The sequence below is a fragment of the Prinia subflava genome, chromosome 4, assembly GCF_021018805.1.
Source record: "Prinia subflava isolate CZ2003 ecotype Zambia chromosome 4, Cam_Psub_1.2, whole genome shotgun sequence".
Lineage (NCBI taxonomy): Eukaryota > Metazoa > Chordata > Aves > Passeriformes > Cisticolidae > Prinia > Prinia subflava.
Genome location: NC_086250.1, coordinates 10485516 through 10511855, shown reverse-complemented (window position 1 = coordinate 10511855; position 26340 = coordinate 10485516). Strand labels below are relative to the sequence as shown.

General features: G+C 42.3%; 1 protein-coding gene across 1 annotated transcript in view; it reads left to right on the top strand.

The window, feature by feature from the left end:
* Positions 1-25951, top strand: part of PARVB (parvin beta) — a 45967-nt gene extending 20016 nt beyond the window's left edge. Inside the window, exons 3-13 of the mRNA XM_063395406.1 lie at positions 1313-1383; positions 7532-7634; positions 9369-9509; positions 9863-9978; positions 15208-15266; positions 16819-16838; positions 18023-18084; positions 19265-19333; positions 20234-20335; positions 21935-22007; positions 25797-25951. Coding sequence (XP_063251476.1) covers positions 1313-1383; positions 7532-7634; positions 9369-9509; positions 9863-9978; positions 15208-15266; positions 16819-16838; positions 18023-18084; positions 19265-19333; positions 20234-20335; positions 21935-22007; positions 25797-25873 — 893 coding nt within the window. The 3' untranslated portion in view covers positions 25874-25951. The remainder of the gene's footprint in view (positions 1-1312; positions 1384-7531; positions 7635-9368; positions 9510-9862; positions 9979-15207; positions 15267-16818; positions 16839-18022; positions 18085-19264; positions 19334-20233; positions 20336-21934; positions 22008-25796) is intronic.
* Positions 25952-26340: the final 389 nt, after the last annotated feature.

Sequence of the window (26340 nt, the reverse complement as noted above, 5' to 3'; positions counted from 1 at the left end):
TGGACCAGGAGTGTCTCCAGTGATTTCTTTTGGATACCACTAAAGCTGGGTATGTCCTTAGGACTGCTGCTGAAGGCCTGTCCTGCAAAAACATGATCACCAGTGAATGTTAAACCAAGTTCTGTGGTAAATCATTTTCTGTTATGGGTCAAGTCCTGTTCAGGGTTGGTGGTTTGGGTGTGTTGTGGGTGTCACTTCCTTAGGATGGACTGCCTGACTCAGCCTAGGCAGTAATGAGGAAGTAAAGGAACAGGGGGAAAAAGGCAGCAGAAGAATTCATGGTTTTTTCATTGGTTTGTGGAAGTTTTTCAAGTGTGTATAGGTAGCACAGTCTTATTCTTTTAATAAAAATAAAGAGCCCTGGAAAATACTGACCCCAAATGTGTGGGTGAGGTCTAGGGCATCCAGTGAGACACTGGTGACTCCATACTGTGTGGTCAGTCTCATGTCCAGGATGTGTCATGCTTCCCATCTGACTGCAGGGAAGTCTGGCTCTGCAGTGGGAAGTCACTGCAGGCTGGCACTGCCAGGTTTTAAAGGGTTCCACTGAGCAGTGTGACAATGGCCTGAGCAACAGTGACATCAAAACCCCTCCTCTGTTGTCCTGACAGAAAGAAAGAAAGAACTGAAAAATCAATAGGCAAATAGGATTGCATATGGCTTGCCTTCTGGCACTTCTCACACATCTCATCAGCAGAATCATCAGCATTTTACACCTGTGAAATCTGTTTCATGTTCTTCCCCTTGCACCAGCACAGCTGAACAAAGTGGGGTAATTTTATTTCGTAAGCTTAATCAAAGGTTGAGGCGTTCCTGCACTCAGGAGCACATGTGTGACCAAGTTTTGGGGAGCCAGAGGCTGGAGGCACAAATGTCAGCCCCAATCTCAGCAGCTGCACTGAGTGTGGTGCACTGAGCTCGCTGTGTTCTTCCAGGTGCTGCAATTTGGGACAGCTGTTTTCAATTGGAAGTGAAATTCAAACTGAGGAGAAGGAGAAAAGTCGTTCTGTGGTTCTTGGTGTGTTACTATGAATGTCCCCACATGGGGATAGGGATGTTCCTGAAGCACTCTGCACAGGGCAGGGCTAGAGCAGGGGAAGGTCAGGGGAGACAGTCCTGGTTTAGGGAAGTGGGGCTGTGCCATCTCTCTGCGTGTCCCTAAAATTGCCTGACACTTGGTCACGGGATGTCCCCTGGCTGAGGGGATGAGTAGGCACTGCCATTTCTCAATCAGCTGAGCAGCCCATTGGTGGTGTGGGGTTGTTGCAGTTTGAAGTGGATCTCACCAAGGTTTCCCCTCTTACTTGAACAGAGGAGAATGAGGAACGCACTATGATCGATCCTAACTCAAAAGAAGACCCCAAGTTCAAGGAACTGATCAAGGTAGGCAATCAGTGTTTTGTCTTTCTAACCTTTAACTAGTGAGCTGGAGTAATTTGGAAGCTGGTCACCCAAGAACACAAGTGAGGAATGGCAACTTGTTACTGGAATGTAGCTGTGGAACCTGAGATGAGATCAACAACAAGGTGAGGCTGAAAGCAACAGTGAGAGGGACAAGGAAAGGCTTTTGTTGTTTGGGTTAACACAGTGCCAGCTTGAGCATGAGGAGGAGGGATGGTGAGCCTGAGCAAGTGTGATCTCTTTCCAAAAGGTATTTGTGCTGGTGTTACACTTCCCACTACACTTTCCCTTCATTTCTTTAAAATAATTATAAAAATATTTTTTGTTGGAAATGACGATACAGCTATATCTGTGTGGCTATGAAAACTTTGGATGGTGCATACACATTTCCTGAGAGGGGGCTGAGCCTGGGCATATTCCCTGCTGGAAACCTGATGCACCCTGGCTGCACACACCCTGTCTGCTTCCCCAGAGTAAACTGCTTCAGAAAACTGCTCACCTGGTACATCTTTCAAACAAACCCAGTGATCTGTTATTACCACTGCAGTAATGTGTTTAGCATCACAAAACCACATCAGAGTGAGTTTAGCAAGGAGCTGTGCTCAGATTTCTGTTATCCCAATTCACCGGGAGCACATTGTGGTTTCGAATTAAGTGACTGCACATTCTTTCTTTGTTGGCACCTAAATCCATTAATTCTCTCAGAGGTGCAGTGGTCTTGCATCACCCTCTCAGAATGCAGTGTGGTTTCTGTGCCAGTGGAGCAGGGATATTGTCAGCTGAACACGAGTCATGGCAGTGCAGGGGCCACGAGCACTCTGTGATTCAGGAGACTTGATACAGAGACCGCAATTGCCTTTAAACTGGGAATTTTCCTGCTGAGTTTAATGCAAGTTCCTGAGTCTTCCCCAGATGCTGTAGTCCAGCAAAGTTATATTTTTTCAGATTAAATACCTGGAAACCTCCAGGAGGAATCAAACCAGAGCTAGAACAGCACTTGAGGATAATTTTTGAGTGCATTGCAGAATGAGGTTCAGGGTCACTAGGCCAGTTCACACTTGCACAAGAGAGAGGTTCCAGTCGAATGGGATCTCCTGGTGCAGGGAGCAGCCTGGAACTGGAGATTGTTTCCTTGGGATCATCCTTAAAGGAGAGATGTGTTCTGTAGAGTGCCTGTGTAATTTGGGTAATTGCTAAAAACTTGCATACCTTTCAGCAGTTGGACTTTTTACAGAGATTCAACAGCATTGGTGTGAATTCACACTGTGTTGGTATGAATTTGTAAGCCAGGGAGAGGTTTGAATTTGCTGGAAGACTTACTGTATACTACTACAAAGTTTGGATAATGGCGGGGAGAGGTGGGGGGGAGGAAAAAAGTGTAATTTATTCCTCATTTTCTGTTTCTTAGCTGTTAAAGGCATTTTCCAAAGCCCCAGTGCTGGATGAGAATTGCTGTGCTTTAGAAACCCAGCCAGCAGAAAAGTGTCTGCCCCACAGAGCCTGAAAGGAAAGCTCTCCACGGACTAGTGAGGAGTGGAAACTTGAATAGGTGGAGGTTTTTATAGCTCCAAATGGTTCCTTCTCTCTCTTTCCCTCAGAGAGGAATGTGCCAATAGCAGCAGCAGATCCTCGTGCCTTTTCAAAGCTGGCAGTGGGACCCAATTTCATTGGGGCCAGCCCAGAGTTAGATGTGCCAAAGTTTGCCATCACTGCTGCTGGGTGTTTCTGTCCTGCCAGTCACATGCAGTGGGGTGAATGGATCTCAGAGCACAGCAGCAGCAGAGCTGTCTGCTGCTGATGCTGCTGCTTTTGTACCTCTTTGTCTCCACCAAATGTTGGTTTAGTTTCTGCTAACCTCATGCCATGGGAATTATATGCATTGTGGGTTGGGCATTTGGAAGTGATTTTTGACAGAGCCTTTGTAACTCCAGAGGGACAGGCTGCACAGCATTGTGGTAATGCAGAGACCAGCAGATGGAAAACACAGCAAAAAGCCTCATTCCTCTCTCTTAGTAAAGCAAATATACAGAGAATCTCCTCATTGAAGGCTGCTTAGTTGGGGATATGAAAATAACTGTGTCAAGTCTTGCACATATGACAAACATTATGCCTGGAAGTGTTGTTTGTTATCACCATGGGCAGTTTTCTAGAAATAGTCACAATTTGTCAGTGTGAGGTGTTCAGCAAAGTTCCCTCTCTGGCCAGCAGCTTTTTTAAAGTCACTCCATTTGCCCTGTGTGTATTGAAAATTTGGTACATGGCTGAGGAGACCTAAAGCTGAAAATTCAGATCAGGGAAAGGGAGATGAGTCACTAGTTTTATTTATGTGTGTATAAATATTGTATTCACAAAATGCTCCATTTCTAGTGTCTGAAACATGTAAGCTTCTCTTACTTGTTGTCCAATATTTGCTCATTTTCTCTATTTCAGTAGAAAAAAAATGCAAAAAAGAGCTTCTGCTACTTGAATGCAGAATTTTAGAACATCAGCTTGCAAGAATTGAGTCCTGTCTGAAAGCACCTTGGCCACAAGCAGCATGCCACAGTTGTAGGGTGGTTTTCCTCCCTCCAAAGCTCTCTATAAGACTGGCTTATAACTGCAACAACTTCTAGCCTCTAAAAGACTCATCTAAACTTAATACAGATCTAAATAGTTCTGCTCTACACACGGCCTGAAAAGAGTAAACATTCACTGTAGTAATATTTGGAGTAAAACATTTGCTGTCCTGGACGATAGCAGCTTTTCCCATGTCTAGTTTTATGGCTTTTTTAGATTTATTGAGGTGAAGAGAAAACAGAAATGAAGCCACTGTCCTTTGACGTGTGGTTTGTCACGTGTGACCAGAGGAAACGGAGCTCCCTGAAAGCTCTGTGATCTGCTTTTGGCAACCAGAAGCCTTCCCTTGGCTACAGGATGCCAGTGCTTTGTGCTTAGCCACGAGGCTTGAATGTGAATTTTTGCTATTAATTTTCACGCTCAGCCCTGAAGCCAGTTTGATACCTTTGATCTCTGCTCCCTAATTCCTCCAGAAGCTGAGGGGAAGTGGGTTATTGAAGCCAGGGTTTTCTTCCTGTGCTGTTTCTGGTGCCTGGGCTTCCTGTTTTCCCATTGTGCCAGATTTGTTCTTGTGTTTTGTGTTGTTTTGCATTTTTTCCACCTCTGTACAGCAGCGACTGTGGGGTCCTCATGCCCTTGAACTCTGAATTTTTACAGCTACAAGTGCACGTGCCTGAGCATTTGGCCCAGTTCAAAAGTGCCTTAGATGAGTGCAGATATGCATGAAATGTCAGGCATGGTTGTGAGGACATCAGAAGATCATATTAAATTTTTAAAACCACACTACTAGCCCCAAATCTTATAGAAGGCAATAGAAAAGCAGCTTTTAATGGGCCCAAAGTGTAATATTGAGCTGCAGTTGTGTGAAGTGCTGGCACAGGAAGGAAGGAATGGGTAGAGGAGTGTGAGACCAGACACATTGAGGTTAAGCATCTTTTCATGCATAGGAAAAGCTCTTGCCTGCTTCCCACCAAGCACCAACCTGCCTGTGTCAGGCTGCTAAAATTTTGAGGCATTCAGGTTACTGAATGTTTTGTGCTTCTGCATTTTTGTGAAGGAGAAATCACAAAGAACTGGGGAGAGCTGACTTTCAGTGAGCAGACTCAGAAACATTTCTGCAAGTTCCTCGTTTCATTAAGCTACCTGCTGTTTCCTCTGTAAAAATTAAAAAAAAAAGTCTCTGCTGAAAATCTTTTCCAAATTTCTAATTAAGACGTAATCAAGAAATTAAGAAAGGCTTGGGATTTTTTTCCTTACAGTACTTTCCAGTCTTCAACAGCTGTTGAAGAAAATCACCTGGATTTATTTTTCCTTCGCAAATTCATTTTTTCTAGTGGAGCTGGAGTTATAGTCTGAATAGTAGAGAAGTTAGAATGTTCTTTGGGATATTTTTCTTTGATTTGAGTACTAAACTATTAAAATAATAAAATAATTATGGCTAGACATGTTTCATATGTATCTTTTTTTGTATTTTTTTTACCTAAAGCTTTTCGGTGCTGAATCTTTGTGAAACATTTAATTAGCACATAATTAAGTATATTAAGTATATATTAAGTATATTAAGCACATAGTGTAAATATTTTCCTTCCTTGAGACCCTGTACTGTGATTCCTGTGTATCTTGCACTCTTGGAAATGGGATGTTGGATCTTAGATTTTATTCTTTTATTTTTAATTCCTTGACATTTTCTAGATTCAGGCTTCAATACCATTCAGCACAGGACAAACAAAATGTTTATTAATGATTTCAAATAGTTTAGAATCCTCAGTCTTCCTTTAACAAAGCTTTTGGGGACTTCTTGAAATCCAACCTCTTCTTAATAGGGACTGTAATGGGATCTGATTATTAAATATCTTCTGCTGAGCTTCAGAGAATTTTTGAAAGTCTGTTCTGTAAATCTCACAGAAGACCTAAACCTTTTATAATTTTGATTTCTTCAGTTGATTTTTTTTTTTAATGGATGTCTATGTGTTTCAAGCTCGTATAATTAGGCAGTCACCTTTGAAAAATCTCTTTCTGGATGGTGTCTTGTTATCTAGGACTGACTTTTCTGTATAACTGGTGAAGTTTTTGAGGTGAAAGATAGTATTGTGCTTCTCATTGGCTTCCAGCTGTGCTAATCCTGTGCTGACTTGTCCCAGGGGAGCAATGGGGTGATGCTGCTGCTGCTTCAGAGCTCATCCTGGTGTATCCATGTGTCCTCAAGCATCTCCCCTCTTCCTGTACCTGTGTGAGAGAAGACCACTTCTGGCACGAGTTGCTGATATTGTATAGTGAATAACTTATCAGAAAACCTTTCTTTTCAAAGGCAGGTCTTTGGAAGAGTCATTTTTGTTGTTGAGGTTTTAATCCCTCTGGGCAGCTTAGAGGGCAAAGGTGATTTACATAGGTGAGCACTGATGCTGATCCTTGCTTCCATGGATTGAGCACTTGCCACATCACTCAGCTAAAACCTTCCACTTACATCCTGTCCCTATTTTTAGAGCTGACTTTCAGCCCTGTGTATTCTCAGCCTGCTTTGGAAGTACTAAAGATATGGATTAGAGGTGCATGAAGCATTTCATGTTTGGACTGTAAACTTTTCCACAGTCACTAAGCCTAGCCAAATTTATCTGAGGTTTTTAGGTTCAATGAACATCAGTAGCCAGGTGGAAAAGCTTAAATGTCCTCATGAGCAACATATTCAAGTGCTTAAATTCCCTAGGATTCCCAAGGTGGGTGTTTTCCACTGGAAACCTGCATGTATTTTGTTTATTTGCTTTTGTTTCATGATCTCTTGTATATTAAAACCCCAGAACTTTCTTAGCCATCAGAACTGCCAAGAAGAGGCAGAAATATGGGGTCTAATCAGAAAGTGAATTTAAAAAATCTGCAACTCCATATGACGCAAATTAAGGATTACAGGACCTTTAAATGAAGCTTATTGTTTTTAGGTGGCTCTAGTCAATGAAATTGTCATGTCTGTGATTGGCAATATTCTTCTCTTATAGAACCAAGGAAGTAGCAGGAATTAACATTGTGTCTCTTCCCACAGATCTGTGTTATTTTTGTGAAAATAATTTAAATTTCCAAATAATAAATTGGAGGAGAATGCTACCACCTTCAAACAAACTTCAAAGCCTTTTTTCCTGTAACTAATTTGAAATAGTTGTCTTTGGCACCTAGGAAACTTAGCTCCTTTTCTTTTTAAAGATTCTTTATGCTCATTTGTGTTTTACAGGTGACTGAATGATTTTTGTAGTTATGGCAGTCAGCATATGGGAACTGTTAAAATTGTAAAACTGTTATCAGATCCATTTAACCAAGATCTTAATTCTGGACTTCTGTATTCTGCAATAGCTGAGGATAAAATGCCTTGTCGTGTTGTCAATTCCTGAATTAAAAACAATAGGGGACAATGAGATGCTTTTATTCTATTTTTAATTTTTTTTAAATTCAGGTCTTATCTCTGCAAATTGGAAATACATAAATATGCTTGCAGTTCACCTATTTTGTGGTCCTGAATACTGCCTTGAATGAAAGGAACATATTTCAGCTGGTTTTAGACAGTTGCCTCCTTTTTCTGTGCCTGCAGGTTCTAATTGACTGGATTAATGATGTGCTGGTGGAGGAGAGAATCATTGTCAAGCAGCTTGAAGAGGACCTTTACGATGGGCAGGTGCTGCAAAAGCTGCTGGGTGAGTCCACAAAGGAGGAGGTGACCCCAAGGACTGGGAGGGCCCCAAATTAACCTTTTCCAAAGCTGCAGACTGTGCAGTAACTCAGCATCTCAGGGAGATGGGTGATTTCACTGAAAGCTGCCTCAGCTTCTCCATCTGTTCTCCTCAGGCTGTCTGCTGGGAGGGGAGGAAATCCAGATGATTCCTGGGTATCTGTTTCATGGACTAGCTGTAGTCCAGACAGTGAAATGTAGGGTAGAGAAGGAGTGAAGATGTTTGTGTTTATGGTGCCAAGCAGAAGCTGTGCAATCCAAATGGCCTGGTACACAGGGTGTTGGTGTGAAAGGACATAAATTGGTTTGCTGGCTGAAAATAGGCAGGAGCCCTAACATGTGACTGAAAAATTAATTTGCTTGTTTTGATAATCTTGATAAAATAATATGGATAAAAATTCTCTTCTTGAGATTGCTAGAAACAGTCAAGATGTTCAAAGTATTTGTGAGTTGATAACCTGCAAGTCTTTTCTCTTTGGGTTACTAGAATACTTTTGTACTGCTGCCAGTTAAAAATATATCTGTATCTATATATCTATATATCTATCTATATATATCTATATCTTCAGCTAGATAAAATATCCAGAAGAAGCATACTCTTGAACTTGAAAGCAGAAATATATACATTATTGGAATAAGAGGAATTTTTGACAACTCTGAAACATTTCTGGAAGAATCTTCAGATTCTTTAGAATTTCATTTTGTGAAAGCAGCTTGGTGAAGCATGTTTTATGTTTTAAAGAGTGCAATACTATATAATTGGAATGTGGCCAACCTGTCCTGAGCCCCTGGACAGATCAGCACAGTGAGTTTGGCCACAATGTTCATGAGTATGGAGACAGAACAGAGATCAGCTGTTCCCATTGCTCTGGTGGCTGGAGGACTCTCCCCCACCTTCCTCAGCTCCCTGCTTTTGCTTTTTTTAGAGATCTTAGCTCTTGTCTTTTTGCAAGGGCCATAACACAGAGGAAGAGAAGAATGAGTTGTCTACAACTTTGGCTACAAATAATTATATTACATAAATAGAACTGAAATATTGCTAATGGAATTTTACACATTTTCCTGCATTATTTCATTTTGGAAGTAATCGACTGTGATGTGAACAATGTCAACAGCATGACAAGATTGTACCAACTTACTTTCTAAATTAGTTCCACTGAGCTAATCCTGGGTTATATGAATCTTGAGGATCTGAGGATGGAAAATGTGCTTTGGCTCAAATTCATCCCTACAGCTAACCTGAAATAAAGCTTATCAAGCTGAAGTAAATGTTCACACAAAATATTTCCCATTTATTATCCTAAACTAACTTTAAAGTGTCCTTTACACTTGTACAGATTCCTTGTGCAGTGAAGGGTGTGTTGTGCCAAATGCTTTTCTGCAGTGAAAGAAATTGGGAGATATAATTAATATTGCTGCTAGCTTGATGTCTACTGAAAGTTGTTACATATTTTGACACTCGATTGCTGAGCATGTTCAGCCAAACTTTCCCACTTTTGTCACATTTTTATTGGAACTGACAAACTTTGGTGAAAGCTTTACTTCCAGCTATTTTTCCTTCCAAGGAAAATAATTCTCTTAGAAAAGTTCTAGTGGACTCATCTAGTAGACAGTGGTCTGTGCTTGTTACCTCCACACAGTTTAATCTGGTTTTGTCTATGCTTTTTATTTATTGATTTTGCTTGTTTTTCAAATGCAGAGAAGCTGGCTGACCGTAAACTGAATGTGGCAGAGGTGACGCAATCTGAAATTGGTCAGAAGCAGAAGCTGCAGACAGTCTTGGAAGCTGTCCATGATTTACTCCGACCCCATGGCTGGACAATCAAGTGGAATGTTGACTGTAAGGACTCTTATGATGTTTTCTGTCTCAGTGTGTGTGTGTTATCACTTAGGAAGTCTGATAAGAGTCTATTCCCCAATATCCTCCAATGCAGTGAGAAGCAAATGGTTGGGTCTGCCTGTCTGTGATCAGAGAGGGTTTGGACTTGTAGGTTAGGCTTAAAGGAAGGGCTGAATCTAGGCTTTGCTACCTGTGAAGTTACATTGTAGGCCTGTAATTCAGGAAAGAGAGGAAGAAGGCTAAAAAGACTCTCTTGACCAAAAGCATTTTTCACTGCCTCATTCCCCCAGAGCTGTTCATTTAAAATAACACCTCAGCATCCTTTCACTCGCTTGTTCCCTTGTTCCCTGCAGCCATCCACGGCAAGAACTTGATTTCCATCCTGCACCTTCTGGTGGCTCTGGCCATGCATTTCCGAGCTCCCATCCGGCTGCCAGAGCACGTGTCCGTGCAGGTGGTGGTTGTGAGGGTGAGTACCAACCCTGGAGGGGCTTCTGCAGAGCTGCCCTGCTCCCACCCACTGCCTCCCACCTCCTGCCCTTCACAAAATGTGTGTCCCAGCTGCTTGGCGAGTCCCAGACCCAGGAATGCAATTTTGGATTGCAGGTGCTTAAATGAGACCCCAGGAACAGCAGATCTTTAGTAGGTTTGGAGCCACCCCTTGCTGTTGTAATAGCAAGCTCAAAGTATGCAATGGGATTTTGTATAAGGAGCTTGTAATTTCTGTAATTTCTGTCTCCAGTACAGGTTTTTGGTTGTTTTTTTTTTTTGCCATGCATTTTTTGCAGAGAGGCCATTGAAACCTCAACAGGACAGGAAGGAGTTTCAGCACATAAAATCTGCCTAGTCTGGAGTGCCTGTTAGCATGGTTGTTTTTCCCCAGTGACTTCATGTGCAGACTTAGACATTGTTGTTTTCCTTGGCAGGCCTGGTGGATTTTCATAATTTCTTTCACAGTCTTGTGTTTTTGTTAGCTTTCCTTAGATATGGGGAAGAGATCTGACCTAAGGAGCCCTCACTGCTTTCCCCCTGCCCTAGATACTGCTCTGGTTATTCCTTTCTCTGCTCGGTGTCAGCCATTTCCTTTCCCTTGACAAAGACTCTACTTTCAAGCATCTGTACTTCTTTTTCCTTGCCTTCTATCCCAATGAAAGCTTCCCATGGAAACCCAGTTTTCTCCCAGCTGCTGAACCCCAGGCTGATGTGTTCCAGCTGGCACTCTGCTCCTGCTGTGCCTGCTTGTTTGCTGGCACTCTGCAAGTGCCATTTACTTTCCAGCTGTGAGTTTCCTTTCAAGAATCAAGAAGATAAAGCAATCCCACACCCTGTTTTGCAAACCTGGATCCCCCTACAAGATGGTTGATTGGATGAGTTTCATTTTGCTTTATGTTTAAGTAATGGTGTTTTCCAGGTTGCCTGCCCTGGATGCTCTAGATGTGCAGGGTGTGATGTAAATGAGAAATTGATGGATGCTCCCTGGTTCACAAGAAATGTGTGTATTATCTACAGGAGGTGATTCTGAGCTGCTTTAGTTCTTACAGAACTAAAGTCAGAATTTAAGAACAGTGAGTTATGAAGTAATATGAATGTAAATAGGAGACTGATTTATTTTTAAATTTCTTTTGTCTGTCTTGGAAAGATAAGGAGGAATATGTAAATATAAGCTGGTCAGCAGCTCTCTCACACCCTGATGCTAAAAACCTCCTTTTGCCCAGTACAGTGAACTGTCTTCTGTAACTGCTAAGGCAGGAAAAAAAAATATTAGGTGGAGAGGTAAAGCCTCCCTTTCCTTGTTCTTAGTTCAAATTTCAGAACCATGCACCTCTACAGCAGAGGGAAGGCTGTGGAGAAGATTTTCACTTCCTTTCCTGTTGGAGGGATATAGAGGAGACACCATCTGGTTCACCAGAGTTCTTGGATCTTGAGACTAGGACAGGAGGACATAAAGGCTGCAAGAAACTGGGCAGGAGAGAGAGCAACACCTGTGTCCCCAAAGGAGTCAGGTCCCCTGAAGGTGTCAGGTATAATGGGAGTTGAGTCAAATCCTGGAGGCTCTTTTTCTTGCATCTAGAGCCTGGAGTCCTGGCATGGCCCCAGCTGGCTCTGTGCAAGAGGAGGCTTCTCTCAGCCCCTAATCCACTGCTAGGAAAAGCTTGCAACTCTTCAGCTTTGTTTATTTAAATGGAAAGTGAGGGGTAGTATGAAACAGAGCATGTTTGTTCTGGAAAAAGAACTTTTGCCTTATAGTTTGGTAAACTGAATTTTTGTAGTTCAGCATCCATAATCTAGTCTAAAGATACATGCTGGTTCAGTAACACAGATCTCTTTAAATGGACTTTGTTTAGCCTTTGTTATACTAATGACAAACAGAATGGTGAATATTGTTCTCAATCCAGATAAGAAAACTACCATTAAGAAGATTATTGTCACTATTAACATTTTTAAGTGATCTCTTGTTACATATCCCAGTAATGAACAGGGTTCTGTCAAACTGGATCATAGTTAACCAAAGGTGTTAACTGAGAGGTTTTCATTTAAATGCCTCTTTTTGCTTGGATATACATTTGAGGGGGTAAATAAAAAATTTAAGTGGATTCTGTGCAGTCTCTCAGAACTGACCCTGCAGCAAGAAAACCATGCCAGGTGTTGTGGGAGTATGGTGCAGGAACAGACCCACACTGAACTTTTCAAAGCTAGCATAATCTCATTTTCATGGGTGACTTTGATTGCCTTTATCCACTTGTTGAGCTGTCCTAACACTGTGCAGATCCCTGAGGACTGTGCTTACACATGAAAATAAAGTGCTTTAGCAAGTTACTGCTCAGCCAAGATGTGTGCATTTCCACAGCCCATCCCAGAGCAATGCAGAACACCTTATGAGCTTGTGTAAGGTCTGTGAGCTCTTTTTTCTTTTACTTTCACGGTCCTGATCCATAAAGTGAGATAATATTATGACAGCACTGCTATATGGAAGGTATTTATCCAGATCTCCACAGTTCCATGGTGATTCTGCCCTTCCATTTAATTCTTCTCTTCCTTTAGCATCTTCAGGTGACAGACTTAGACTTTAAGGTGCTGCACTTTTTTAAAAATTAAAAATCATTGATTTAGAGTCAGAGAAATATCTGTAGCTCAATCTGGGTCTGTCAAACAGTGCACTATCCTTTTTTGGTCCTGCTCTGTTAATTTGCTCAGAAATCCACAAGCATTTTGGAGATGACTTTCTGCTTTACCTTCCTTGGCAGGAAGAGCTTTTAGCTATCTGTCTTCCCATATTACGTGGAACAACTACAAGACCAACCCAGCAGAAAAACACGTTTGTTTTTATTATTTCATAATGGCCTCCATGACGTAGCCCCTCTCAAGAGCCAAGTTCCTGAAAGAGCTGCTTGGAAGTAACTTGGAAGCCTTTTTGAAATCAACCTCCAGAATTAGTTTTCTTGATGCTCTCTTTGTGTGAAATAGGAAATTGGGTAACCGTGGCAATGTATGCCCAAGTTATTCAAGAGGAGTCCTGGCAGAGCAAGGGTTTGGGTGAACCTTCTAGTTAAAATCCTGTGAGCAGCTGCTCTAAGTGCTGAGCTCAGAGCTGGGGCTGATACATGCTTTAATGCTGGTGTCACTCAACACGTGCCTGTCATTCCAGCCCTCCTCAGTGAGGGCAGGGAGGAGAGAAAATTTGTTGGTTTTGGTGGTGCTTCCAGTGAGAAATGAAAATACTGAGATTTTCCAGCTGACTCTGCTGCCTGCCATTCGAAATGTAAGCATGCATGGTGAAGGAATACCCTAATTCAGGAAAACAAGAAAGCTCTCAGAATTAAGTGTGAAAGTTGTCCTTAAGGACTGTGTTGGTTATTTTTGCAAGGCTCAGGAATTGTCATCTTTTATGCTTAGCTTTCCTCAGCCTCTTTCTTAAAATTGCAGCATGTCCCACCTTGTGGCTGCTGGGAGATCTGGGGTGTTTTTACAGTAATTCCCTTTTAGTCTTGAGTTGCAGACAGAAAGGTCAGAGTCAAGGCAAGACAAAGAATAAATGTGTCTGGTGCCAGTGGTGGAAGGAATCAACATTTTTGTCAAGGAATGATATTTGCTTTTGGATTTCAAGGTAGGAGGCCTAGGTCTGCTGTGAGAGCAGCCTGCTCAGCTGCCTGGGAGGGGGAGCAGAGCTTGCTTTGCCTCGGGCTGGGGACCCACTGTTGGAATCCATTCCTTTTTCTTGTCAGGCACTTGGAGGCATTACTCATCACTTATTGAGCTTTTGCTCACAGGTTACAACATTCTGCCTGGGGTTCAGAGTACCTGGAAGGTTCTGAGCCCTGTGTTAATAAAGCAGAGACGTGATGGGATGGAATAATGACAGCATTGTTTTGTGTGCAGGAAAATACTGGTCTGTGAGATGCCTCCTCATTTTTCCACCCATGCTGTCATGCTGGCTTTTCCCCCAAACCTCCTGGCACTGTTCCCAGGGCTCCCTCAGGGGAGCAGGGTGAGATAGGAGTGTGATAGGGAAGTGAGGGCTGGGAAGACCTGGCCAGCCTGGCAGCACAAAGCCCAGGGCCTGTCAAGCATGGAGCTGGAACAGCTCCCAGGCTCCAGCCAGGCTCCCTCCCCTCCAGCAGCTCTGCCTGCCTTCATTTCTTCAGCAGGGAGTGGAGGGGCAGCAGTTCCTCCTGCTGGTTTTTAGATTTCAATTCTCATTTCTCAGACTGCTTCTGGGGAAGGATGTGTTTCTCCTCAAAGCTGTTCTCCCTAAGAAGTTCTTGCTTGAGGTTCATTTGGATAGAGATGGTAAAGGTGTACAGAGCCTGTGCCCAGGGGGTTGTTTCCCTGGTTACCTGAGCTGCTGGAAAGCTTTATTAGCCCTCCCCTAAGTCATTCTGACAGAGCTGGTTCCTAGATGGCTGCTGAGATTTGAGCTCTTTCTGTCAGCTTTTTGAGCACAAAGAAGAGAGGGTAGAAATTCCTCCATTCAGGCACAGTTTTGAAAGGAACCCATGGAGATGCTAAGCAAGTTTTTCACTCAGATGAAAGCACTTCCACCCTCTGAGGTATTTTGAAACTGTCTCACCACCTGCTATTTCTCTTGGGTAGATACTCCTTATTCATGCAGAAAACCATGCCAAGGAGAGACAACCTGGTGTCAGGGAAGTACTGTTCACTGTGAAATCATTAGCTGAACTGTCCGTGCTCCTGTGTTTCCTTGGAGGATGTGTCCCTGTCAGGGGTGTGGCAGTGGCCCCAGTGCCATGCCTGCTCTGGGAGAGCTGTGCCAGCCCTTGGAGCCCAGCCTGGGAACACTCATCCATGGAATTTCTACCCCAGAAGAGTCAGACTGCCAGATGTGGCAAACTGCTGGTTGTCATCGTGACATGACCCTGCCCTGCAGGGATCTAAGATGTGGGTGACAAACTCTGAATTGTGTTCCAGGCACGATGTCAACTGTGGTCTGAGGAGGAGGATTGTTAGTGAGGCAGTTAGCTGCAAATATAGGTACAAATATACATTTCCCAAACATCCTTTGGCTGTCAGCCTGGGCAATGCCACTGTTCTGGGATGAATCCTCCTGTATCGGCTAGTTTCACCTCTGCCACTGTCAAACTTGGTGAATTCATCCAGTTCTGTCCTCTGGAGCTCTCAAAGAGGCTGAATGAGCCCCTGATGAGCTGCTCCTTCCTTCTAATTCCATCTTCCTTTCCAGAAACGTGAAGGCCTCCTTCAGACCACTCATGTTTCAGAGGAGCTGACCACCACAACAGAGTAAGCACAAAACGCTTCGGTGCAGGGAGTGGGACCATTTCTAAGGATGAGAGAGAAGCTTAATCTTTCTCCCATCCTTGCTAAATTAATGAAATCCCTTCATGTGGTGCTTTTTGAACTACATGGAAATGACCTGGTCTTTGAAAATGTGCTGCAAGGGAGAAGTGTCCTCTGGAAATTGTTGTGTCTTAGAAGCTTTTGACTGAAAGTGACTTTGTGAGCCCTTTTTCCCCCTTGCCTACGGGATGTAGCTCTATATATATCTGCTTTGCCTATTAAGTGAAGGACTAATGTAGATATTTTGGGGAAGAATTAGTTTGACAAAAGGCAATTCTTCGACATTAACTCTCTAAACTGAAGTGATACAATTAAAGCAGTAAGGAGAAAAGAGCCCAGTAGAAATAAATAAACAAACCTCTTTCCTCTCCAGTTTTGTACCAGCTTACTTTGTGTTACGTTTTTACAGTCCTTTTTATAAGGAGAAGGTTAGACAGGCATTTTGGCTTCAGCTGAAAGCTGAGGTTTTCCTTCACGTGGCCTGAGGGCAGCTTTTCTAAGAGGGGCTTACATGAGCCCCCCTCAGTTTATCTCAGGGTTTTGGCTCCCTGCAGAGCTGGCTCAGCTTCCCGTGGCTTTGAAGATAAATGAAGCACCACGTGGTGCTTAGTGGGGAAGATCTTTCAGATGGAAGTGCTCAGAAATGAGATCATAGTGTCTCTGTGTGGACGTTAAAGATCTCACAGTGGCTTTTGGAGGATCAGAGCTCTGGCTCAGTTTTGTGGGCCAAAATTCCTCCCCTCTCTCCTGTGCCCTTGAACAGTGCAGTGAGCTTGTGCTCTCCTCCAGATGTGGTTTGCAAGATGTGATCTGCACATGGGCCTTGGACATTTTTTTAGCAAGAAAGACATTTGCAGATTTGCATGTGTGTTTATGCATGTATTTTATAGAGCTAATTAATATTACACAGTAATTACATCATTAAGAGGTTACTGCTTAACGTGTTGCATATCCAGGTACAAGTACACCTATGGAAAATGCAGTGAACAGCAGAATGCAGCATTCACTGAATACTTTCAAATCCCTCTGTGCTAATCAGGGCCTGATTCTCAGCTGATAAACATCTGCATGTGTCTGGTGATGTCACTGGCTATGATGTATTTCATATGGGGCAGCTTTATTTACAGGTTAAACTGAGATAGGTGGCTTTGCTTCCTGTAAGCTGTGTGGTTTAGATTGTATTTGTGGAAATGCACACTCAAGCACATTTAGTCATTCACCCTTCATCAGAAAAGGTACGGATGAGAAGTCATAATTGTGTGTAGAATGTAATGAAGCATTTCCATTAAATTCAAATGGATTTCTCTGACATCTCTGGTGCTCTGCTGGAGGCATTCCTGCAGCTCTGGTCTGTGATGTGCTCAGCCCCCTGAGTTTGCACAAGTTGTTGTTCCTCTGTATATTGAAGGAAAACCCCTTTTAGGGCCCTTCTCTTGTCTTCCCAAACTGCTTGTTCATGAACTAACTTAATGTTTTTGAATTCTCTGACTTGCAGGATGATGATGGGAAGATTTGGTAAGTAAGAAAGTTGACTCTGATTTTTTTTGGTTTTGTTTGATTTGTGTCAGGCACAGAAATTTGCTAATTTTTCCTTTCAGCAGATCAAGACAATGGGTTGAGCAATTCCACAAGGTTGGAATGTGTTGTGGGGGCAGGTTTAGTTACTCCTTGCAGATGTGGAAGGTAATGGGTAGAACCAGATCTAATTCCTTTGCAAGGAGAATCTTATCTCCTCTGTATTTGCTGGACTTTGAAGTTTAGGCCTTACTAACTGTTTGTCTCATCTTCTAAACAACACCCATTTCTTTTCATGTTGCTGTCAAGAGATTTCCCTTTTCACATTTATTTTTTTTTGTGACATTAAGTCATTTCTCATTTTAAAGATGTATGCTCCTGTAAAAGATGAAAAAAAGTAATTTATTTTCTTTATTTGCCCATTATAATATGTCAAAACTATCATTTCTCCTCTTGCAATGTATTTTCTTTAAATATTAATAAGGCACTAGAAAATAAGTAATTTCAGGGAGCTATAGGGGCTAAATAATGTATCTTCAGATACCAAAGGAATTTAGATAATGAATATGTTTGTTTATTTGACAGTAGAAAACTATTAAAATGTGCTCTATAAATAAAAAGTATTTGATCATGGAAAAGCTGTTTAAAACTATGTTGAAAACAGATTGGAGTAGCTATTGATAGACAGTGCTTTGAAGGTAGAAACAATTTAAATCTTTATACTGTCTGTAGGCTTTGCTCTTCATACACTGCTGAATCAGAACTCACTTGAGCTCCTTTCTAAGCTTTACTGATGTCAGGGGTAGTACCAGCAATTTTAAATTAACCAAATTAATGTCTGAATTTGATGCTGAATGTGGGTGAAACCATAGCTATTTAAGCTAGGATTGGGGTATAGTCAGAATTTGTGTTTCATTTTGATTTTTCTTTCACCCACATATTTTGTGTACCAATTTTGAGTGGCAGAAAAGGGAAATTAGTGAATGTGTTTACATTCAGTTGCCTCCAAAATTCCCAGTTTGCTCGGGCATGTAACCAGACACCCAAACAGGGTGCTGACTTTTAGCTTGGGTCTCTGTTATGTGACTTTCCAAGGAGAAAAACCTTTAAGCTTTGGGCAGGAAACCTGCCCCACACTTGTGCTGTTGGAAGTGTTCTGATTTTAACTTTTCCCCCCAAACCAGAGCGCGATGCCTTTGACACACTTTTCGATCACGCACCCGACAAGCTCAGTGTAGTCAAAAAGGTAAAAAGGAAAACTCTAGCTTTATTTTCCACGTTGCATTTTATCCTCTGCTTTTGGAAACATATTCAGAAACATCCAGCAAATAACAGAAGGGGAATCTGAAGTAGTGAAAAGGGTGTTTATGCCCAAGGATCACTGTTTCAAAGCCAGGTGATGCTTTCCACAGCACCCCAAAATGTGATTCACCCATAAAGAAGTTGCTGAATATAAAGCTTTTACAAAAGAGCTGCTTTTGTCCTGGTGCTCAGCACTTATTCCTGTGGTCCCTTGGTTTGTCCTCTAAGGCTGAGCATCATTGCACAACACGTATTTTTGACATGGTTTTGTGTCAGAGCAGAGGGGTAATGCAGCTGTTTATCTCTCTCCTCCAGCTCTTGCTGCTTTGGGGAACATAGAAGAGGCTCCATGTAGTTCCATCAGATAGTTCCAGCTTGGCTGTTAAGCTGCTTATTAGGAGAGCAGTATGTGAAGATCAGTGTTGTAAATTGTCCCTTCCCTTTGTGTGAAATAAAGGATGTGTGCTTTTAAAACAATGCTTTGAAGTCTCAGGAAGACTTTTATCTTTCCAGCCTGAAATGTCTTCTAGAAAAGTGTTTTTAAGTGAGTAAAGAGCTAACTTAACTCTTTCCACACAATGAAAGTGCTGACACTCTGCTCTGTGTCCCTTCTGGAAGTGGTGTAAGTGAGCTGACAGATCTCTGTGCTTTAATCCAAGGTCTGGTTTTTAATGGCAGGATTTGCATCTGGAATAGAAATCCCAGAGCTGGGCTACATCCTGGCTGTAATCTGTGTGCTGACTGCACACATCCCTCCAGGAACAGAGCTGTGTGCACAACCCTGTGCTGCTGACACCTTCAAGAACTTGAAAAAATTAGTGGGGACAGTAAATACACCTACTGCTCACTTCATCTTCAGACACCAATGTCATCACAGCGTTTTCCCAGGACACCAAAGTTTGCTTGATGTGCTGGAAGGCTGCATGTAAGAGCACCATCTGCTGAGTGCTGGCCTCTGGTGCAGCAAAACTGGCACTTCTATGTGCTTATGTGTGCAAAAGCAGGCAGCAAACAGGCATGTTGGGTTTTTAAAAATGTCTTTAAAGGTTATGTTAACCCTTTCACATCAGCATGGAGTGTAGTGTCTGACATCACTGTTTCTGCTGTTGGTTTTTTTTTAATAGTCTCTGATCACCTTTGTGAACAAACACTTGAACAAACTGAATTTGGAAGTAACGGAGTTGGAAACCCAGGTAGGAGGCTTTGTCTCCTTGGATGTAATCTGTGTAAATGTAGAATTTTCAGATGTAGGCTTGGTCAAGCACAATCAGGTCTTGTTTGCAGAGTTTACTGAGCTGTAATCTTATTGTCTTGGCAAAAAGATAAGCACAGCATCCAGAGAATCATACCAGGAGCGTGGGTAATTCATTTGAGCCTGGCTTGGTATAATACCAGTCATTTATTCATTGCTATTTTATAGCTTTGCTGAAATAATTGGGTGTCTGGATCTGATCTGTCACAAGAAATGGTGGCTTCATGCCTTAGAGATACCCAAGAATTTATTTATAGAGGATGTCACGTGTGCTATATCAGGATCACAAGTGGGAAGTCTTAGGACTGCATAGCATTATCCCCCTTAGCCAGTCAGTGGCCATCTGGTCTGGAAGGAACACTGAAAAGAGTGGCTGAAAATATGTGTGATTTTATTTAGTGTTTGCTAAAACCACAAACAATCTAGTTGGACTCAGGGGAAAAATTCTTTTGTGAAACTCAACTTCCTACATGTGACAGGGGAGACTTAATTTTGAGTTTTGATTAAGTGCAAAGATTCTCATGTCTAATACACAGCTTAGGAGGGGTTGTGGTTGAAATGACCAATACTGCAGCAGTAGGACTGGGGGTAGATAATGTGCAAACAGGTTTCTCAGGAAGTTTGGGGTTTTTTTTTAACTACTGCTGTGAAGCTGGCAGGATTCCTCAAGCAAATTAAATGAACATGAGGAAAGCAAGAACAGACTCCTGAACCATCTCACACTTCTATGCAAGCAAAGAAAAAAAATAATCAAAATACATTATTTGGGCCAAGCATCCTTTGTTCTTGTTTATGAATGCTGATTTACAAGCAGATGCTTTCTCCTCACATTTCTCTTTAGTTTGCAGATGGTGTTTACTTGGTTTTGCTCATGGGTCTCCTTGAGGACTATTTTGTTCCACTTCACAACTTCTACTTAACACCTGAAAGTTTTGATCAAAAGGTGGGTAGAAACTCCAGGCAATGTTTGTTCTGCATTGTTATCATGTGTTTTTTTCCAATTGTTTTATCCTTTCTCTTTGTGCCAGGTGAAACAGAACCTGCTATATTCTCTTAGGAGATCTAGCTAAGGGGCTGTGGCCTTTGATGGTTAAAAGCACTAAAAATGGTGAAATGAATGGGTAAATTCGCCACAGTTAAGGAAGAGAGGTGTTCTGTTCCTGGCATCAGATAACATATAAAGCTCATGAATATCCTGGATGAATAAACACAGCTCTGTACTGCAGAGTACTCTGCATAACCAGAGTAATTTTTCAGATTGTGGCACTGCCTGAAGTGTTCTGGTGTGTAGGTCTCTTGCTCTCAGCCCCACACTTGCTCCACTGCCCTGCACCCCTCCTTGTGTTCGCAATGAGAAAAGTGTTGAGGCTGTGTTTTAATGTCACAACCAGAAGTTTGCCTCTGTCTGCAGCTGTTCCCAGACCTGCCCATGCATCTGTGTGTGTTTGGCCTCAGTTTATCAGCACACCCTGAGCCTGGTCCTGCTGCAGTCCTGCATGTGTCCCCTGCTTTTTATTCTGCAGAGGACAGGGTTTGTGCTGGCTGAGCTGCAGCAGGAGAGGGGCTAGGTCAGGAGTGTGAACACTGGCTAAAGTTAAAAGATGGAATGCTTTGGGAGTGCTGTTTAAAATGGAGTTTTCCTGACAGCTTGTATGTGGATTGTTGCTCTCAGCCCCTCAGCAAAGCTACATCTCTGCGAGGGATGGTTCTCTATTGCATCTCACACATCCTTTATAGCTTTCTCTTGCTTCTTTATCCCATTATCTTCAGTTTTTGCCCTCGTGGAAATGCAGGGTGCTGAGTTGCAGCCAGCATCTGTTCGGTTGCAATTTTATTATTAATGGTTGAAACTCATAAAGATTACCCAGTATTCCTGAAGTCATGGAGTGGTTTTGGGTGGAGACTCAGCTTTGAGGAATGGGGATTTGTAAATTGAGAACAGAGAGGTAGGCTCTGTGTTTTGGGGTGAAAAAAAATACCATGTTGAAAGTGATTGGTTTTGTCACAATGAATGAGGAGGAACTGCAGCAGGTAAAGGAGATAATTAAAATCCTGAGTAATAAGCAATGTATTTCCAGAACTGCCATGTGCAGTAATAAAACTGCATGGAATTCATAATGCTGATTACCTTGCCTAAATTTCAGTAAGCATGGATAAGAAATCTGCTATGCAGACCTCTTTAAATTGCAATTTTTGTTCCTCAATGGAGAAATTAGATGAAGACACCTGCTTTCTTTCGCTTTCCCTTTCTGTCCATTTTCTTTCTTCTGAATTTGTGCTCCTTGTGTGATCTGTGGGGGCTTGTTCAGAAGCTCTTTATGTGCAGGTGGGCTTAGCTTGTTTTGCAGGTTCTGTGCAGAGCCTGGCCAGGAACTTCTGTCACCAAGCACTTCATGGTTCTGCTATGCTTAAACGTGTAAATGTTTAATACTGATTTAAATAGAATTATCAAGCACAGAGAGAATAAAGCATCTAAAAATTTTGATTAAAGATTTTTGGTGCCTGTATAACTCTGAGATTCCAAACCCTTTACCTCTTTCAGGTGCACAATGTTTCTTTTGCTTTTGAGCTGATGCAAGACGGAGGCCTGAAGAAGCCAAAAGCTCGCCCTGAAGGTATGGATGTGCCACAGTGGCTTTAAACTGTGTATAAAGTCATCAGAGCAGGTGTATTTCGAGTGGAACTCCATTCAAAGTAGCAGTAGTACCACAGAGTGGAGCTGTGAATGGGCCCCTTGAGAGTTTTCCAAAGGATTCATTGTCTGTGCCTGGAGCTTATCCTGCCCATGCTTCTTGTCTGGAGCAGATTCACTGAGGTGTCCAAGTGCAGCTTTAGTGAGTCATTCAAGAGCTGTTCAGTGCTACATTATAAATTCAGCTGGTGTTTTCAGTAACAATCCAAGCAGAAAGCTTTTCATGGTCTAATTCTTGTAATTCTTACAGCTGGTGCTAGTCTGGACTCCTGTGATCCAGACTGGATTTCAGTGACAGAGGACTGGAAGGCTTTAGGGATTTTTTTGGTTTTAGGAGAAAGAGTAGCAAAAGATCTTTTTATTTATATGGATGTGGAAGTCAGAACTAAAATGTGTAAACCCCAAGTTCTCCCTTTAAGTCTCTGAACTTTACCATTAATTATTGATGAGGTCTGCATTGTTCCTTCCACTAGGGATAAAAAGAGGAATTAAAACTTTATGACTGCTAAATGAGCAGCTTTTATTCCTCGTATTACAGACTATGTATGTGTTACAAGCTTCTGCAGAACAAAGGAAAATGAGGACCCTCCCCTGAAGCATTTGGTCTTACTTAAAATGAGACAAAGTGGTGATAGTAAATAGATTAACAAACAGTGGAGGTGGTTATAGAGGGGGGAACAAGGCAGAAGACAGTATTAAATGACATGTGTGTGCTGTCAACACTGTTGTAAACTGGGGGATGAGGACTGCTCCTGAAGAATGCTGAAAATGATGAAAACGAGAAGAGGCTACCTTCCCATAAAGCTTTCTGACATCCTAACACTATCATGAGTGGTAAAAGACCATAGCAGATCTTGCTTGTGTAGATTCAGTAAGCACCAAAATATGCTTTTAAGTGTTCTACTGATGAATAATTTAATTATTAACATAAGCTGGAGAGCCAAATTAGCTCATCCTTTTTTTGCTTTTTGCTGCTGCAGGATGTACCATGTCTGGTGTGTTTGCCTTCCTCCTCTCTGTGTGTGGCCACTGCCAGCAGCATTTCCCAGCTGTTGGAGTGAGTGTGCTGGTGTGGTTGATGTGCCTGAAACTTGAAAAACTGCTCCCTTGGAGAGGACAGTGACATCCTGGGGATGGCTTGTCACCGTAGTGTCATTTAGATCTTGCCAGGCATGTATTGCAGTATGTGTTCCACAGAACAATCATTCATTTTGGCAGAGAATCTGAAGCTCTGCAACAAAAATCTGTGTGTAGTTATGCTCCATTAATGCCATACTCTGATCCATTGTTTGCTCATCAATAGGCTGGGAGACCTCTCAGGTGAATCCAGGCCCTTTAGAATGAATTGGGTAATAAATACCTCTTGGATTTGAATCATAGGATTAAAAGACCTCTCGGAAAAGACCTCTGAGATCATTGAGTTCAGCCATTGACCACTGTGTTCACCACTAAGCCACATCCCCAAGTGCCACATCTGCACATTCTAAATTCCTCCAGGGATGGGGACTGCACCTCTTCCCTGGGCAGCCTGTTTTGCTTGACAGCCCTTTTGCTGAAGAGTTTTTCTCTATACCCAGCTGGGAAAACCTGCCCTGGTACAACTTGAGGCCGTTCCCTTTCATCCTGTCCCTGTTCCCTGGGAACAGAGCCCGACCCCCCAGCTGTCCCCTCCTGTCAGGAGCTGTGCAGAGCCACAAGGTCCCCCCTGAGCCTCCTTTTCTCCAGGCTGAGCCCCCACAGCTCCCTCAGCCCCTCCTGGTGCTCCAGCCCCTTCCCCAGCTCCGTTCCCTTCCCTGGACACGCTCCAGCCCCTCCATGTCTTTTCTGATGTGAGGTTCTCAAAACTGCCCACAGGATCTCAAAGCCTGGTGGGCCTGGGTGTCCAACCAGTTTAATTCATTGTAGGATTTAAGGAAAAATGTTGTCTAGAGCAGAACATCATTATTATCCCTATATCCCATGCTTTCTGCAATGCTTGCAAGCAATAGATCTTGTTAAATCTTGTCATGTGTCTGTGTACAGGTGTAAACAAAAATAAGACCATACAGGTCATCTCCTCTTCTCTGTTCTTCCAGCCAAATTCAGTGGATTGGGCCAGCAGCAGAACCTTGTGCTGAGTTATTGCAGCAGAACTACGTTGTTGTGAATTAATTTAGCATCCTCTAATGAGGTTGTTATGGACTGTGAAAATTTTAAATTAATGGAATATTTTAAAGTACTTTTAGAGTGTATGGCCACTTTCAGTTAACATTTTATTAGTTCTTGTTGGTAATGTTATGGCTGCACATGTTTTATCTTATTGTAAGAAAAAGGAGGCTGAAAATATGCTTATTCTTGGAAATACCTGTTAGGCACTGATCAGTAAGGAACATTGCAGTCACCCACACAGGGAGGATGCATTGCACCCTTTGAACTCTTTATTGCAGCAAAGACAGAACTAGGTCTGAAAGTTGGGAAAATGGCAAACTGGAATGACAGTGTGACTTTTGCAACAGTGGTTATTGGTCTGCATTGTGGAGGAATGGAGATGGAATTTCCACCACTGGAAGATGGATAAAAGAAAAAAAATCAGAAAACATTCAATGCTAAGCTTGTGTTTTAATTTGGGTTGGCTTGTTTTAATTTGGGTATCAACATTCTATGATACCTGGAAAAATTAGAAATTTCATATTGCAGTTATCCAGATAGGAGATTTCTTTTTTCAGGGTGCATGACTTCACAGCAATTAGGATCTTTCTTTGGGGCAGGAGAAGATTATTTTGCAAATAGGAACTGAAAATCATAAATGAAGTATGTAAAATAATATAAGAAAAAAGGATAGAAAGAATGTTTGAGAGATTACTGAATGTACCAGATGAAGTGTGGGGTGGGAAAGAAGGGTGGAGAGGTCCTGGCAGTGATTCTTCAAAGCAGACAGAGAAGATTTCCCTTGGATATAATATTAATTGTACTTGGTCTGTGAACAGTTTGATGTCTTCCCAGGAGTTTTGATGATGTTGTAATTATCTGTTCTTCCTCACTTCTGCTTCTGTATATATTGCTCACTGTCTTTTTTTTGCTTCTTCCTACTCATTTGTTACATGTTATATCCAAACTTTTTCTGCCACTCCAGCCTGCTCTGTGCTGTGCCTCCCCCCAGAATCCCTGCATTCTTGGCATTTTGTTGTAGTAGAGGTGGAGAGGTGTTAACAGGAAAGCTTTTTCTTGAGAGCTGTTCCAGACCTGTTCCCTGGCCTAGCGTGGTAAAGGAGGGTTATTAAATAATAAAAAGCTTTGAGACTGCTGAGGATTCAGGCTTTGTTAATTCATGGACTGTATCACTGCAGAGCTGTGGATGTGGTTCAGTACCTCGGGATGTGTGTGACTGCTTGTTCACTGCTTCTGTGGCCAGGGAAGTCAGCAGGAACATTTCCCAAGGCCTTTATCCTGGGTCTCTGACAGAAGCAGCTTTCTCTGTAGGCAGTTTAAGCTGAGGAAGGGAATTACCTTCTGTTTCCCAGAGAGAAGTTAGCTGTGGTTGTATGATTGTAAAGCTGCTTTGAAGCACATCATGCAGGACACTTAAAAAGCTTGGGGAGATCAGAACTCTGTGAATTTTTGTTTTTTATTCACAATTCCATCAGCTCAGATGTGGGGTCTTCTGTTCCTGTCAGGACAAAGGAGGGGAAACAAAATGCAAATTAAGGATGTCTCATCTCCTTTTCTCCCACAGATGTTGTCAACTTGGACCTGAAGTCTACCCTCAGGGTTCTGTACAACCTCTTCACAAAGTACAAGAATGTTGAGTGATCCTGGAAGCTGCTGAGGTCTCTGCATCCTTTAACCTCCTCAGGCAGAAGTTACAATAAACACGCCCTCTGCATGCCCCATTGTGCCTTATGCTATGTACTTCATGCATTCTTCACACAGCTGATGTGTTCTCTCTCTAGCTGTTTGTAAGACAATCCCACTAAAAACGATGCATGTGTATTCTCTAGGTCACTTGAAAATGTGTAGGTGTTTCACACTTTTGCCATATGGATCTGTTGTTTGCTATAATCCACAAATGTTCTTTTGAGAAAGGAAATATACCACTAACTACTTTATTAAGCAGGGAAAACATGAGGCCTTCCTCATGGCTCGAGATTCTTTGCCTTCTCCAAAAGACTTTCTTTTGCACAGTCCTTGATTGCCACTGGCATTTGATGATTTTCCAGGCTTAGAGTGTTAACAATAGAAAATCACCATTGGAATTTATCTCGAAGCTGAGCCTTTTC